This window comes from Chiloscyllium punctatum, chromosome 27 (assembly GCF_047496795.1).
Source record: "Chiloscyllium punctatum isolate Juve2018m chromosome 27, sChiPun1.3, whole genome shotgun sequence".
NCBI classification, from domain to species: Eukaryota; Metazoa; Chordata; class Chondrichthyes; order Orectolobiformes; family Hemiscylliidae; genus Chiloscyllium; species Chiloscyllium punctatum.
The window spans coordinates 35,725,386-35,740,957 of record NC_092765.1 but is presented as its reverse complement, the minus strand read 5'-3'; the positions used below and the strand labels follow the sequence as shown (position 1 = coordinate 35,740,957).

The window sequence follows — 15,572 nt, the reverse complement described above, 5'->3', positions numbered from 1 at the left end:
ATGAAGCCTGCAGACACAATTACTATGTTGTATTCAAATTCTCTCTGGGTTCTCCTCCAGATTAGAAACTAATAAATATAATTTCAGAGGAGCTCTTTTAATCTAAAGTCTCGACCAAACAGCATCAGCTGAGACAATAATGGAAACTGTAACACAGTACAGCAGGCTAATGTCTACTCAAAGTATCATTTGCAAAGGTGATCATGCACTGTTCAAGAGATGTGGTGTGTTTTTGATCTAGGTAAGGGTTCTTCAGCAGGTGAGAGATGTCACTTCAATGGAATAGAAAATATTTTCCACTTTTGGGCTCAGTATTATTCAGTACTCTCATGCTGGTTACACTACCAATGGATGTGGCACAATACTTCCTTGTCTCAATTTACACATATCGCAACTCCAACTCAGTGGGCTTGTGGTTTTGTCACTCCAGATTTCCAGGCTGTGGTGGCATGGGTTCAAATCTCACCATGGCAAACGGTGAATTCAATAAAAACCTGGAATTAAAAAGCTAGCCTAATGGTGATCAATGTCAATTGTCATAAAAACAATCCAGCGTTTACACTTTTCAACCCTGATCTCCAGCATCTGCAGTCCTCACTTTCTACCTGTCATAAAAACCACCTGATTGATTGATTGATTAAAATCCTTCAGAGAAGGAAATCTCCTGTCCGAACCTGATCTGGCCTTCATATAATTCCAGACCCATAGCAACATAGTCCATTCTGAACTGCCCTCTGGGCGATTAGGGATAGGCAACAAATGTTGGTTTCGCTAGACAATATCCACCAAACAAAAAAAAGCAAGATATTTTCCATTTTCAACCTTAGCTTGTTATCCAACGCATAAAACCTCAAACTGGTGCCTATTAGTACCTCAGTTTATTCAGGTCTCTTACAATCTTTAGATGTATGAAACCTGCATTCACTCAATTCTCTGACAATATAATCATAACTGGAAGCTGAAGGAGTAATTACTGCTGTAATGCAGTACTATTCTTATAGGTTACCGTATAATCACTGTCGATAAACAAACATACATTGTGTTTTAAACAAACAGAAAGGTTACAGTTAATTGCTTGCTTTCACATTGGCTCATTTCCAAAGTTAAACATTACAACTCGACCGATATTGAATGGTAATGTTAATTTTAAATACCTCTGGGAAGCGGCCACAAATGGGCTTCTGTTTATACTGTTGTTATTCATGTATGCATCTCAAATATATACTCTGTCCCCTTTTGTTTTGATCTAGTCAATTTGTTTCTAGTAATACTTTTGAAAGATAATACAACTTAATGGAGAATGATTCATTAACATGCATTTCAGTTACATTGTTTGCTGTTCTTTAGCAAATGTTAATTTTTTTGAAAGTTTTGTTGAAAACAAACAAAGCCCAGAGGATTCATTTGGTTGTTTTTTGCAGGACAATTTGTTGAATATCTGCAAATGTATTAGAAAAAATTAAGGAATGTTGACAACCAGTTCCATCCAATACAAGTTGAGTTGCCACAAAGTTTTGTGCTAGTTTCAGAAACATTACACTGGAAGCAGAACTGATCCACAGACCTGATCACACTCATAGGCCAATTCCTTACTATTGTGAGGTTATATTGATAAGGTCCATTTCTGGGGCCTCTGAAGAGGCTTGTGATATTAAATCATTTTATGTGCAAGGAATACTAATAGGCATGTTTCAGAAAGCAGTGTGTTTGAGAACTAACAAGAGTATAATCTTTGGTAGACCTGGTAATGTACAATGAGGGTTTATATCATACACTTCACAGTGAAAGAGTCCCTGGGTAACATGATTGAATGTTGTGGTTCTGTTCGCCGAGCTGAGAATTTATGTTGCAGCCGTTTCGTCCCCTGTCTAGGTGACATCCTCCATGCATGGGAGCCTCCTGTGAAGCGCTTCTGTGTTGTTTCCTCCGGCATTCCAGCGAACAGAACCACAGCAACGAGCACCCGAGCTACCAATCTTCTCACAAACTTTGAACATGATTGAATTTCATATTTAGTTTGACGGAGGAAACAGTGGGTCTAAAACTAGTATTTTAAACCTAAATTCAAATAAATATAAAAACAGTAAGATACTTTGCAGGCATTTAAAAATGAAAAAAGTAAATAAAATGACAATTCATCCTCTAGAAAGAAATAATCTTAGGAATTAATTTTAAGAACTAACGGTGAAGGCCTTGTACAGATTGGCTCAGACTCTTACAGAGGTTTGAGTGATGTGGGCTATGATGATTGACAGGGATTAATACTTGTTAAAATCAGAACTCACCTCATTAATATTCAGACTCACAGTTGTTCTATCTCACCAAACAGGCTTAATATCAGGGAAGCAAGGAAATCAGAGCTGATACCTGGTCGATTTAGCTTGCTGCAAGCCACCTCCATTTTGCCTGCCATCAAAGTGAAGCTCAGAGCAAATTACATGTGCCTCAGCCAAACTCATTACTCCTCCATATTTGCTACTTTCAGCCAACATCTGCCAGCCTATTGGTACTTTTGACCATCTTGGTACTTCTCTTATTCACTGACTGTATGACTCCAAAGTACACACTTGCATTATATGTACACCAGCAACTGACATTGAAAGGCTGCAGCAGGGCCACTTTACACACAGGGGCAAGCACTCAGCTCGCACACAGGACTACGTTGTAGCTGAGGGACACGAGCTTGCATGCTCAGCAGGCTCCCTGCTTGCTCACAACATTCCTGTCTTGTCTTCCCATGTCATACCATGTCAATTAGTGCAGTCACAGAACAAGGCAGCTTATCTTGCTGCTAAGCAGTCCTCTGTCTAGGAGTTGTACATGTTGCTGTATGGCAATGTGCTATGTTAATCTCATACCCGCTCCAGGTCCCAGCAGTGTTCTTACATGTTCCGCAACTCTTATGTATCCAACTCTTAGAGAAATAATCATATATGAAGTCCTTCGAGACAGCCATCAGTCAGGGGATCCCATCACAGTCTTTGACAAGATTGAATGCAATTTGCAAAAATTGGGATCAACTAGGCAACTGTGCCCAAAAGTTCTACCTGCAACTCTCTTTGGGTCTTCCTCTGTAATCTTTTGAATTTTGTTTGTTATATCCAGTCAGGTTCATAATCCTGACAACAAAAATCATTTGGCACTAAATACTAAGTATTATCTTCCGCAGAGCTTATGTAAACAAAATCCAATTTCAACTTGTGCCTCGTTGCTGTTCACCTAGACACTGGTGTCCTAGAGACAGGAGAACTGCATTATTATATGGACAGTTAAAGAAACTTGAAAGCGTCAAATGACAGACTTGAAAGGCCATGTAGATAAATGTAGCACAAATAATGTGCTGTCAACAGAGGCATTCTGCAATTTCACAATGTATTACAAGGCTGTGACGTACTTTCTGTTTGAAAAATAATTGATTTGTTCTCATCACAAACTTGCCACTTGTACTGTCAGTTGAAAGTCAGATACCATTTCCTGTTTCTATATCTCTGATTATTCTTGCTGTCAATCACCACAAGTGAAAATGATCCAATTATGAGACTGGCTCTAAAGTTAGTTTTGAGGAATCTGAATCAAACAATGAATGAAACTTATTGACTTTTACGTGGACTTCAAAATGGCCAGCTGTTCCCAAAACAAAGTGAGAGAAAAAACATAAGAATGAGAAGACAGACTGAGAGAAAGGAATGGAAGAGGGAGAATGGTATTGTGTTCTGTTTTTGTAGAAATCCATCCCCTGTTCAAAAAAAGAGTGACAGTATGAAATGCTTGATTTCTGAAATGGTTAGAGATCTGCCAGTTCTAAATTGCAAGTGACAAGAGGCTTCAGATTATTCATTCAAAGCCGACTGAGGAAACCTCAAGATATTTTGGATATCTGAAAGTGCCTGACCTGTACCTGTGATGGTGAAAAGCTCTTTTGATCTTCATCTTATGAGTGAATTTCCTGCACATCTCCTTCCCCGTTTCCTATCTAGCAGGTATTAGCTCAGTATATATAGTAACATACTTCATTTTATTCTGCTGTGACAGAATCATTGAACTCCATCAGATGAGAAGAGACTGTGATGTTTTTTAAACAAAGAAAAACTCTTGGAATCGTTTCTTCTGCTATTGTGTGTTTGCCTTGGGTTAGCACCTTAAATCCACCCTTCATCGATTTATTTTGACAATCCTCCAAACTCCATTTTTATGCATTGTATCCCATCTAAAACTACATATCTTTAATCTGGAGCCTCTCAGTCCTGTTCTCCCTGCCTTTTCAAAGTCAAATTTAAAGGCTTCCATCCCCAATACGCAATAGCACAGTGGCTCCAGTGGTTAGCACTGCTGTCTCACAGAGCCAGGGACCCGGGTTTGATTCCGGCCTTGGGTGACTGTCTGTGTGGAGTTTGCACATTCTCCCCATGTCTGTGTGGGTTTCCTCCAGGTGCTCTGGATTCCTCCCACATTCCAAAACATGTGCAGGTTAGGTGAATTGGCTATGCTAAATTACCTGTAGAGTTAGGTGCATTAGTCAGGGGTAAATGTAGGGAAATGGGTCTGGGTAGGAGGGTCAGTGTGGACTTGTTGGGCTGAATGGCCTGTTTCCACACTGTAGGGAATCTAATCTAAAAATTCAGAACATTGGTTCTTCTTTGCACATCTCTCAATACACTTGATTTTTGATATCTCACCACTTCCTTTAACTTTTTCAGAATGGACCGATCATCATCTAACTACAATTGTTAATTACTCCTCCTTCCTGCACTCTAGCTCTGGTGGTAGACCTTTCATCTCTTCTTGTGTAACACTCTGGCCCTTTCTGCCTAAGTATCTTTGCTTGGTCATCTCTCTTTTTCTCTCTCTCTTCATCTATGTCCTCAAGTTTTTGGATCAGAGTGGTGCTGGAAAAGCACAACAGGTCAGGCAGCATCTGAGGAGCAGGAAAATCAATGTTTCATGCAAAAGCCCTTCATCTGGAATGTCCTCATCTATGTCCTCAAGTCTAGCTTTTGATTTCATTGTTGGCACTGCTCTGATCATATCTAATTGATTTTCTCCTCTCATCCTTCCTTAGTTTTGTTTGGTGTCTGAAAACTGCTTATACCGATATTTTCTTTTCAGCTTACTTTAAGGAAGGCTTAGATCCATCTAGCAACTTAAACAACCCTGAGAGTATAATTAATTTCCTTTTAATGTGTTGTCATTGTTGGTAAAAGGACAATAGTTGTTCTTTTAGTCATGGACAGAATTAGTAATCAAGATAGAATAAATGAGTTATCCTTCAATATGTCCAAGTCCAGAAGCCAGATAGTTGTTTACCCTGACATATTATACTGGCAGTATGCATCACAAAGTAGTCTCCTAAATTGTCTTTGATCAGTTGTGCGCATAAATAACTCACTCCTATCCCTCACCAAAACAAAAACATTCTTTTCAGCTTCTGTGTAGAAACTAAAACAGAATGAATACTTTGGCTTTGAAGCATAGACTATGATAAAAAGTTAATTATTCAGTGGTCTTTCATCTGCATCATTTATTCAAGATTCGGGCAGCATTTCTGCTCCTTCAGTTTGATTCATGTATGAGCTATTAAAGGCTGCATTAAATTAACTTATACAATTTTTGTCAAATTAAAATAAATCATATAAATTATAGAAAGTGAGAGAGCTTTGAAAAATTCATGATTTCAGTACTGTCACATGCCAAATCTGTAAATCCTTCAGTAGTTTGATTTAAAGCTTATTATCTACAATCAGGTAACTGCAGTGAAGACATTGCAGACACTCAGCAGATTATAGTTCTTCACTTGCAACAGCATAAAAGAAAGACCAGAAACTTCTACCCCCACCCCCAACATATATTTAACTGTTCATAAAGAAACACAGGACCATCCTGTTGTTTAAAATAATTGTAATTTGATATCTGCCCGTTGTTTGAAGAGGGAATTGAAACACTAGCCTGCTCGCAAATGTGTTTCTATATTTAATGGAATTTCTTAAGAGCGCTGAATACAGGAATGAGATTAAAACCAAACACATTGTATTTAAAATGGAATACCATATGCACATCCGCCTGTGTGTGGAAAAGACATGTATCTTTGGTTTCACACTAGGGCTTTACTAAGTAAAGGAATGAGTCACTCAAAGGCATAATTTCCTTCATTTGCTAATGTTAGTTAATTAAATCAAAAGCAAGGGTGTGAAATAAGAACTCTTATGACAAATCTATGGTGTTAAGAGATGTGTTGTGTCCTTTTTTAATGAAGAAAGTTTGATACAGAGGTGATAATTGGTCTGCTTAAGCCAATGAAATAAACAGCTTGTGAAGCCTTTTTTTTAAAATTGGAACAACAGAAGCAGCCTGAATGGGTGGGGGTAAGCTCCCACAGAAACTGGATTTTTAGGTTTGATGACTGAGATCTTTAAACTGGATGTGGAAGCTGTTATTCCTCTCTCTGTTAGAGCTAAACATTGGAAATTCTCTTCCTGCTGCTAGAATTGCATGTGAGATTATCTATTTTATTGCATTTGCCTTTGCCAAAGGTGTGTTTATGGGATGTTACTCTATTGGAACAGTTAACATTTAGTTGTTAAATAATCTATTATTCTGTTAAGTTTTTCAGCAGAGTTAAGTTATTCCAATTCTTTCTATTGTTGTATTTTAACTAAAGTGTACAAATTGAGTGTGGTAATTTGAGGTTGGTAATTTCAAGGCTGGTAATTTGACTAATTGAATTACATTTTAAATGCAAGCATGGCACTTGAGTTTAAAATAAGAAAAAGTTAAGGTCTTGGCTATTTTCTTCATAAATTTTAAGGGGGCTTGGTCTATTCCATAACACTCTATCACTTGTTTTTTCTAACATTATACAACATGAAAATATTCAAACATTATGAGGTTTAACGGCAAGTTGGATGCACAGGTTGACCTGACCAGTTTGTTTTTCAATGAAACCCTGTTATGAAGTAAACATTTGTCTATACGTCATATTTTTAATGGTGATGACATATGTAATTATATTTGAATGGTTTATGATTTTTTGCATTAAAGTCAGAAATATCTCCAGTTTAATCATATAGATAATTGTTTGGCCGGTTACCACTTCACTGCACTAGTGAAATGGGAAGTGCAAACTAATAATGTGAGAGAAAATTAAGTCCAATGAAGAGAAAAAATAATGTTACAAAGAGTTTCAGCAACTGGCAATCTGGACATAAATTGCTAAAAGTAATTTTTCAATAGATCATCTTGGAAAATATTCCTCACTGAGTCAAAATTCTCAAACTTCATTTCTAAAAGGACACTGGGTACATTTATGTTATATGGACTGGTTCAAGAAGATCGGGCTTGCAAATATCTCCTCAAGGAAACCAAGGAATGGACAGTATGTACTGGCTCTGTCAGTGATGCAAGCATCCAATGAATGAACGCAGTACTTTCTAGTCACTCGCTTGCTTATCTGTAAATGTAAAATCTGCCAATGAATTTTAACAGTACTGCAAAATGTTTCTTTAATTCTTTGTGTTAAAAATACTCTTTTGATATAATAGTATGTCAACTTATAACCACTGCAAATAGATTTATCACAAGTGACTATTTTTATGTAGAAATAAAGCATATTATTTACCAGTTTAAATGGTGTATAAATTTCAATTTCTAATAAAAATTTTTAAAAAAATTTTGTCTAGTGACTGTAAGCCCTGTTCATTAACAAGTCATATTGATTGCTGACAAACCAGTGAAACATAATCCACACTATTTAACAATGCCTCATTCAACGCCATAAAAATAGTATGATATAACATAAATTATAAAAAAGTGTAATAACATCATCCTTGAATATGAATGGTTTAATAGGACTGTTGCTGATTCTACCTAATCAGTTTACCTTTAACAGCTACACAACAAAGTTATTTTGCTAACGCTTTTTTAATCATGGTCAGATCTTGAAAATGCAATAGCTCCTTTAAATGATCGGCATGACGAGATTCATTTTGAGTTTTTAAAAAATAAATTTCTGGTTGCATTTCTGCATGAGCCTTTGGATTAATTGAATTTTGTATATGCAATGTTGGTACAGCAGAAGACAGACCTCAGAGTTAACATCATCTTCAGCTAAGCCACATCAGCGAGTGCATGAAGAAAAGCTACAATTTGGATCTGTGGTTTTCAGTTTTACCATGATCAGGCATTTTGCGCTAATATTCTGGATAGATTTACACCCAGAAATGTTGCTAACCGGTTCCAGCAACCTTTTGCTTTTTTTAAAATTCATCAATACTTGACTGAATGTGATTAGTGATATGATGTCACATTCCCTTTCCTGATTGTATTGGATTACAAATTGACTAACACCAGATGACATCAGCAGAAACAAAATAACTCATTTCATTCAAATTAAAGAATTTTGAATAAGCATAAAGTAAACAGATTCTCCATTTATAATTAAATTTTGCCCTTCAGATTCAGAACAATGTAAACATACTCTACTCTTGCTGTGTTAATTTTAAAGAGTGTTTATCAATCTAGATTGTGAAGATGTTCTCACTATCACACTCTAATGTCTGCGCACTTGAAAAATGATGTACTTTGTTAGTTTTCACATAAAGACTAACAACACCCAGCTCCACCTTACTATCATCCCATTTGATTCTTCTGCTGTTGTTAAATTACCACACAGCTTATTCACCATCCAGGATTGGATCTGCAGAAGCTTCCTTCAGTTTAATACCGAGAAAGTAAAGCCATCCACAACTTCACTCTTCCTGGAAACTTTCTGAGATTAACCAGATTGTTTCCAACTTGAAGATTCGAGATGACCTCCTGACCATGTAATTTCACCATTACTGAGAAAGCCTATTTCCAATTCTAGCACATTGTTCTATCCACCTTATCCATGGTAATTTCTACTAAAGTCCTCTTTTAAGCCTTTGTTACAGTTAGACTCGTCTATCCCAGTGCACTCCTGACTGGTCTCCCAATCTATACTCATCATAAACTTGAGGTGCTCCAAACTATTGTTGCTCGTACCTTACTTCCCACCGAGCACTATTCACCCATCACCCCTGCACTCACTCACCTTCATTTGGCTCCAATATCAATCACTTTGGGTTCAAAATTCTTGCTATTAATTTCAAATTCTATCATGGCCTCAACACTGCCCATCCCATCCTACCTTAGTTACCTGCCCTAGTCCGACACCTTCCACGTTAGTTCTAATTCTGATCTTGTAAAAAAAAAATTCTTGTAATGCGAATTGTCTGCAAGGCCAGCATTTGTTGCCCATCAAAAATTGTCTTTGAGAATGTTTTGGTGAGAGTCCCTGTGTGTTTTTGGCTGGTGAGGATCTAAGCTCTGGGATTTTCACCTTTCACCTCTCCAACTTTCTCCCTCATTTTTTCCGTTAAGGTTCTTCTTAAGACCTATCACTTCAATGAGGGTGTTATGCATCTCTCCTTACTTGATCTGAAGTGATTCATGTCTAATTTAGTTCAATAACACTCCTAAAAAAGGTTTAGGGATATTGTTTCATATTGTAGTTGCCATGTAAATAGAAGTCATTATTATGAAGTGCAAACAGTATATTTTTCTTGTGAATATCTCATGCAAATGTTCTTTTTTTTTGTAGTTAAAAAGTTGATTGAACTGAAGTCTCGGGGAGTAAAATTGCTACCCAGCAAAGATAATCAGAAGCCTTCAGTTTGTAAGTGACTCTGTTTTCTATCTTCAACAAACTAATTTAAAGGATGAATATTTTGCTTTTTATGAAAAGTGTAATAGGGGGTGCAAAAATATGTGAGATGTTACTGACCAGCAACACCAAAATGAGCAAGAAAGCTCAGTGGATCCTGGCACTGAAGTGGTCACCCAGTTGGCCTTTTTCCAGATAATTTTCTGAGGCTGACAGTTATTGTAAACCACAATGCCATTTCAGAAACTATGGTGCAGTAGAAACCTGGGGGCAGTGGGGATGGCCAGTAACTTCTCAGGACGAGGCTTGTGGTGAGAGGTGTGTCATAGGGTTGAAGAGCAACGTCACTGTCTTTCAGCAACCAGACCCTACTCTACATCCAAACCCTAGATTATTTTTAAATTGTGACACATTGAAGCCCCTATCCAACTCATTGGGCAGGCCATTCCATTTCCTGGTTGGAAACCGTGTTCTCAATGGAGTTTATAGCAGAAAATGGCACGAAGAGACCCCTCAACTTGTCATAGAATCCAAAGAGATGTGTAGCATGAAAACATACCCCTCGGTCTAGTTCATCTGCACTGATCAGATATCCTCAACAGTTCTAGTCCTATTTGCCAACATTTGGCACATATCCCTCTAAACTCTTCCTATTCATATACTCATCCAGATGTCTTTTAAATGTTGTAATTGGACTAGCCTCCACCACTTCCTCTGGCACCTCATTCCATACATGCACCACCATCTGTGTGAAAAAGTTGCCCCTCAGGCTGTTATTTGATAACTCAAGGGGTTTCAACTTGGGGCAGGATGGGAATGTGATCTTGGAGGGGAAGATTTTGTCCTAAGTCTATGTGTTTTTTTCTCTCTTCAATAAATTTTCAATTTTGATTTTCTACTGTGTCTATACTATGATGCTGTCAAGGGAAATTTGATGCTTTTATTGAAAGGTAAGGAAATGTGGTCCAAATGGTTTTCCTCATCCATATTTAGCTGAGGTCTTTATTGAGGATACAGATGGGAATCCAGTCCCCTGAGAGCTGTTGTCTATTGCTTCTATTGTCTTATTTATCCTCTATTAACATAATGTGTTCCGGTAATCTGTTAAGTAACTTTAAAAAACTTTCTTGCTTTCCTGCTGTTTATGTCTGACCTAAATCTACCACTTTGCTGATTTACTTGGTTGCCCTCAGCAATTGTTTTTCTTATGTGCAAATCTACCTGGTTACATCAGTTTCCAACAATATTTCCAAGGATGTGATCTTGAGGTCCAATTGTAAGCTATCTATGTTCTTAGCCTGTCTGGTCATCATTTCATCTTTGTAATCTATGGATTTCATTCTCTTGCTTTTCCCTCTCCCCTCTTCATTCCATTTTCACTGAGGATTTTTCTGTAATTTTGCTTCTTCCTATTTCTCTCTTTCATTTTTCTTTTCACATAATACTTAAGATGTCCAGTATCTCTGGTACCTCCAGCTGTGTCACTGGAAGATTTTGTTTTACTCCTTTGCTTTACGTACTAATAGCCCCAAGAACATTCTGTCACTTACTATAAACCTGTGCTGGATTCTGTTTGTTAGCATTGTAGGCCTGGATTGTTGCAGAATTAAGAGGACTCCTGTACCATTGAAAAATATGCAAGATAGGTTCAAGATTCCCACCCTTGTTCTCAGCACTGAATACTCTTGCTGGTGCAGGTGTTCATTTGCAGGTAGCAACCCTGCACCCAATACTTCTAACTTTATTGGAGCCATTACAGGAGTAGGCATTTCATAGCACCTGGCAATCTCTATGAAATCAGCCTCACTTTTGCATTGTATGTGGTCCATATCCTCCCAGGCAAACCACGAACCATTGTCAGCATGCTGACTGCCATGGATATCTTTAGGGGCCTACAGGCCTAACTCTATTCCATCAGTGCCTCCACTGAAGTAAAGATGAGTTACGATGAGGAGGTGCCAGTGTTGGACTGGGGTGGACAAAGTTAAAAAACACACAACACCAGGTTGCAGTCCAACAGGTTTATTTGGAAGCACTAGCTTTTGGAGCACTCCTCTATCATCAGGTAGCTGCCCCTTCATCAGACTAGCTAACTGATTATAACCTGGTGTTGTGTGATTTTTAACTTGAAAGATTAGTTGTAATATAGCCCTTTAAACTGAGGCAGAAATGTCAAGTCAAGAAATTTCCTGACTCAAGATTTCTTAAGATTTCCTGTCTCGGTCACAGAAATCCCATGTGCTTTAATGATGTTCAATTCCTTTTGAAGGTCAGCAGAGTCCTAACCAGTGACCCCATCAGCTGGTTGGTAGCATGACATTTGTGAGGGAACAAAGTGTGAACGACCTTCTCTAGTTACCTGTACTGTGTATGACCCAATTTTCCAAGAATAAGAAAAATAAATTTTTGAAATCCTAAAGCCAACATTTTTTAAAATTTATACAGAAAATATTACTTACTTTTCAAGGCTGGATTTTTTTATCCTGCTTCACCTGCAGATCTTGCCCAGTAATTCTCTAACAAATTCATGAATCAAGAACAGTATAACGGGGCTGAAAGAACTTTTGACGAGGACTCATCTACTGAGGTGATACAGGCTGAGGTTAGAAACAGGAGAGGAGAGGTCACACTGCTGGGAGTGTTTTGTAGGCCTCTGCAAAGTTCCAGGGATGTGGAGGAGCAAAAATGACAACTGGGTAGGAGTGAAAGGAAGAGGGTGGTCATTATGGGGTCTTTAACTTCCCCAAGATTGACTGGAAATGCTATAGCTCTAGTACATCAGATGGATCAGTTTTTGTCCAATGTATGCAGGAGGGTTACTTGACACAATATGTCGAAGGACCGGCAAGAGGGGAGACCACAATGGATCTGGTACTTAGTAAGGATCAAGGCCAGGTGTTCGATTTAGTGGTAGGTGAGCACTTTGGAGAGAGTGACCATCATTTAGTTATGTTTAGTTTAGTGATGGAAAGAGAAAGGTACTTGCCACAGGATAAGAGTTACAGATGGGGGAGCGGCAATTATAATGCAATTGGGCAAGACTTAGGAGATATAGAATGGAGAAGAAAAATGCACGGACAGGGTCAATCGAAATGTGGAGCTGGTTTAAGGAACAAATATTGTGTGTCCTTAATAGGTATGTCCCTGTCAGGCAGGGAGGAAGTGATAAGGTAAGGGGACCGCGGTTTACTAAAGAAATTATACCTCTTGTTAAGTGGAAGAGAGATTGATGTGATATCAAGATGAGATGGTTCAGATGAGGCGATGGAGAGTTACACATTAGCTAAGACGGATTTAAGGAGAGAGTTAAGAAGAGCAAGGAAGGGACGTGACATGAGCAGTCTTTAGCAGGTGGAATAAAAGGCAACCCTAAGGCTTTTTGTAGGTATGTGAGGAATAAAAGGATGATGAGGGTAGAAGTAGGGCCAGTCAAAGACAGAAGTGGAAGGTTGCATGTGGACCCTGTGGAGATTGGAGAGGTGCTAAATGAATATTTCTCATGTGTTTTCACTCGGGGAAAGGAGATTATTGTAGAGGAGAAGACTGAGATATGGGCTATTAGACTAGAAAGGATTGACATTAGTAAGGAGGAGGTGTTATGAATTCTAGAAGGTATGAAAGTAGATAAGTCCCCTGGGTCGGATGGGATTTCTCCAAGGATTCTCTGGGAAGCTAAGAAGGAGATGACAGAGCCTTTGGCCTTGGTCTTTGAGTTGTCATTGTCTACAGGTTTAGTACCAGAGGACTGGAGGATTACAAATGTTGTGCCCTTATTCAAGAAGGGCAGTAGAGATGACCCAGATAATTATAGACCAGTGAGCCTTCCGTCTGTTGTAGGAAAAGTTTTAGAAAGGATTATAAGAGATAGGATTTATAATCATCTAGCAAGCAACAATTTGACTGGAGATCATCAATATGGTTTCGTCAAGGGCAGATCGTGTCTCACAAACCTCATTGAAGTTTTGAGAAGGTGACCAAGCACATGGATGAGGATAGGGTAGTTGATGTTGTGTACATGGACTTCACTTAAAGCCTTTGATAATGTTCCACATGATAGGTTTTTGGAGAAAATGCAGAGGCATGGGATTGAGGGTGATTTAACAGTTTGGATTAGAAACTGGCTTTCTGTAAGAAGGCAGTGAGTGGTGGTTGATGGAAAATATTCAGTCTGAAGTCCAGTTACTAGTGGTGTGTCACAAGGATCTGTTTTCTGGCCACTGCTGTTTGTCATTTTCATAAATGACTTGGAGGCAGGCATAGGTGGATGGGTTAGTAAGTTTGCAGATGACACTAAAGTTGATGGATTGGTGGACGGTGTGGAAGAGTGTTGCAGGTTGCAGGGGGACTTGGATAAACTGCAGAATTGGGCTGAGAGGTGGCAAATAGAGTTCATTGCAGATACATGTGAGGTGATTCACTTTGAGAAAAATAACAGGAAGGCAGAATACTGGGTTTATGGAAGGATTCTTGGTAGTGCAGAGGTGCAGAGGGATCTTGGTGTCCATATACATAGATCCCTGAAGATTGCCACCCAGGTTGATAGTGCTGTTAAGAAGGCATACAGTGTGTTAGGTTTTATTGGTAGAGGGATTGATTCCAGAGCCGTGATGTCATGCTGCAACTGTACAAAACATTTGTGCGGTCTCACTTAGAATATTTTGTATAGTTCTGGTCACCCCATTACAGGAAGGATGTGGAAGCACTGGAAGAGGAGATTTATGAGGATGTTGCATGGTTTGGAGGGAAAGTCTTATGAGGAAAGACTGAGGGACTTGGGTCTGTTCTCATTGGAGAGAAGAAAGCCAAGGCAGAATTTAATAGAGACATACAAGATGATCAGTGGATTAGATAGGATAGACAGTGAGAGTCTTTTTCCTCGGATGATGACGTCGACTTGTATGAGGGAGCATAGCTGCAAATTCAGCCATGTTAGGGGCATTTAAACAATCCTTGGCCAAGCATATGGATGATGATGGGGGATGGGCTCACATTAGTTCACAGGTCGGCGCAAAATCCAGGCCGAAACACCTGTTCTGCACTGTATTGTTCTATGGTAAAATGTTCGAAACTCGAGGCATACAAATCATAACTATCCACTGACACTGTTGCCCCTTGTCCACTGTAAATATGCATGAGCTTGAGCTATATGGCAATTTTAAATCAATATGTGTCAAAACTCATTTTCATGCCCTTCACCATTTGTCTATCAGCAATCAACATGTGTTTGTATGATTTTCAGGTTCCAGTGTAAATACATCAGCAGCTGTTATTCTTGTAGATTGCTGAGGTGGCATTTGGATTTTGTTGTTTTCTACAGTTTCCAGTTATGATTGTGTTCATTATTTTTTCCTTTATAAGTTGAGTTGGTTTACTTTTTGCAAAGCCAATGGGCTTTTTATAATCTCCCTGTGTTTACATCATTCCAGATTTTTAACTTAAGTTAACGTTGTCCAAAGCTTTCACTGCTGAACGTATTTTCTGAAAACTGTAGTTTGCAACTATGTTTGTGAGAACTGAATGCTGGAAGCTGCAATTTTGAAGGACATAGTTTTTTTTTAAACTTAATTATTAACACTCTACTTATCTGTGCCTTGTGTCTTTCTGCTGGTAGCATTGTTGTTATTTAAAGTTCATATTTTACACTTAACTACATACAAGTGCAACATCACTCACTGTCTGGACAAGTTCAGTTGTATGACTATCCCACTTTACAATTCTGCAAAACATTGGCTTGCAACATGAATTGAACACCCACAGAGTAATCATCTTTGTTTTTGTTAAATCTTCAAAAATTGTCAGGCACAGGCCAAGCTGTGACACCATCGTATGAGCATTATAATTCATATTTGCAAGCCACATTACCAGAGTGTGTTGTAGTAATAAAAATAGACCTGTT

The 15,572-nt window shown here is 38.5% G+C and overlaps 1 protein-coding gene across 1 annotated transcript in view; it reads left to right on the top strand.

Annotated features, from left to right (window-relative positions):
- The window catches only part of csmd2 (CUB and Sushi multiple domains 2), a 602,495-nt gene that overhangs the window by 38,792 nt on the left and 548,131 nt on the right, over positions 1–15,572 (top strand). Inside the window, exon 2 of the mRNA XM_072548527.1 lies at positions 9,614–9,688. Within this exon, the coding sequence (XP_072404628.1) occupies positions 9,614–9,688 (75 nt within the window). The remainder of the gene's footprint in view (positions 1–9,613; positions 9,689–15,572) is intronic.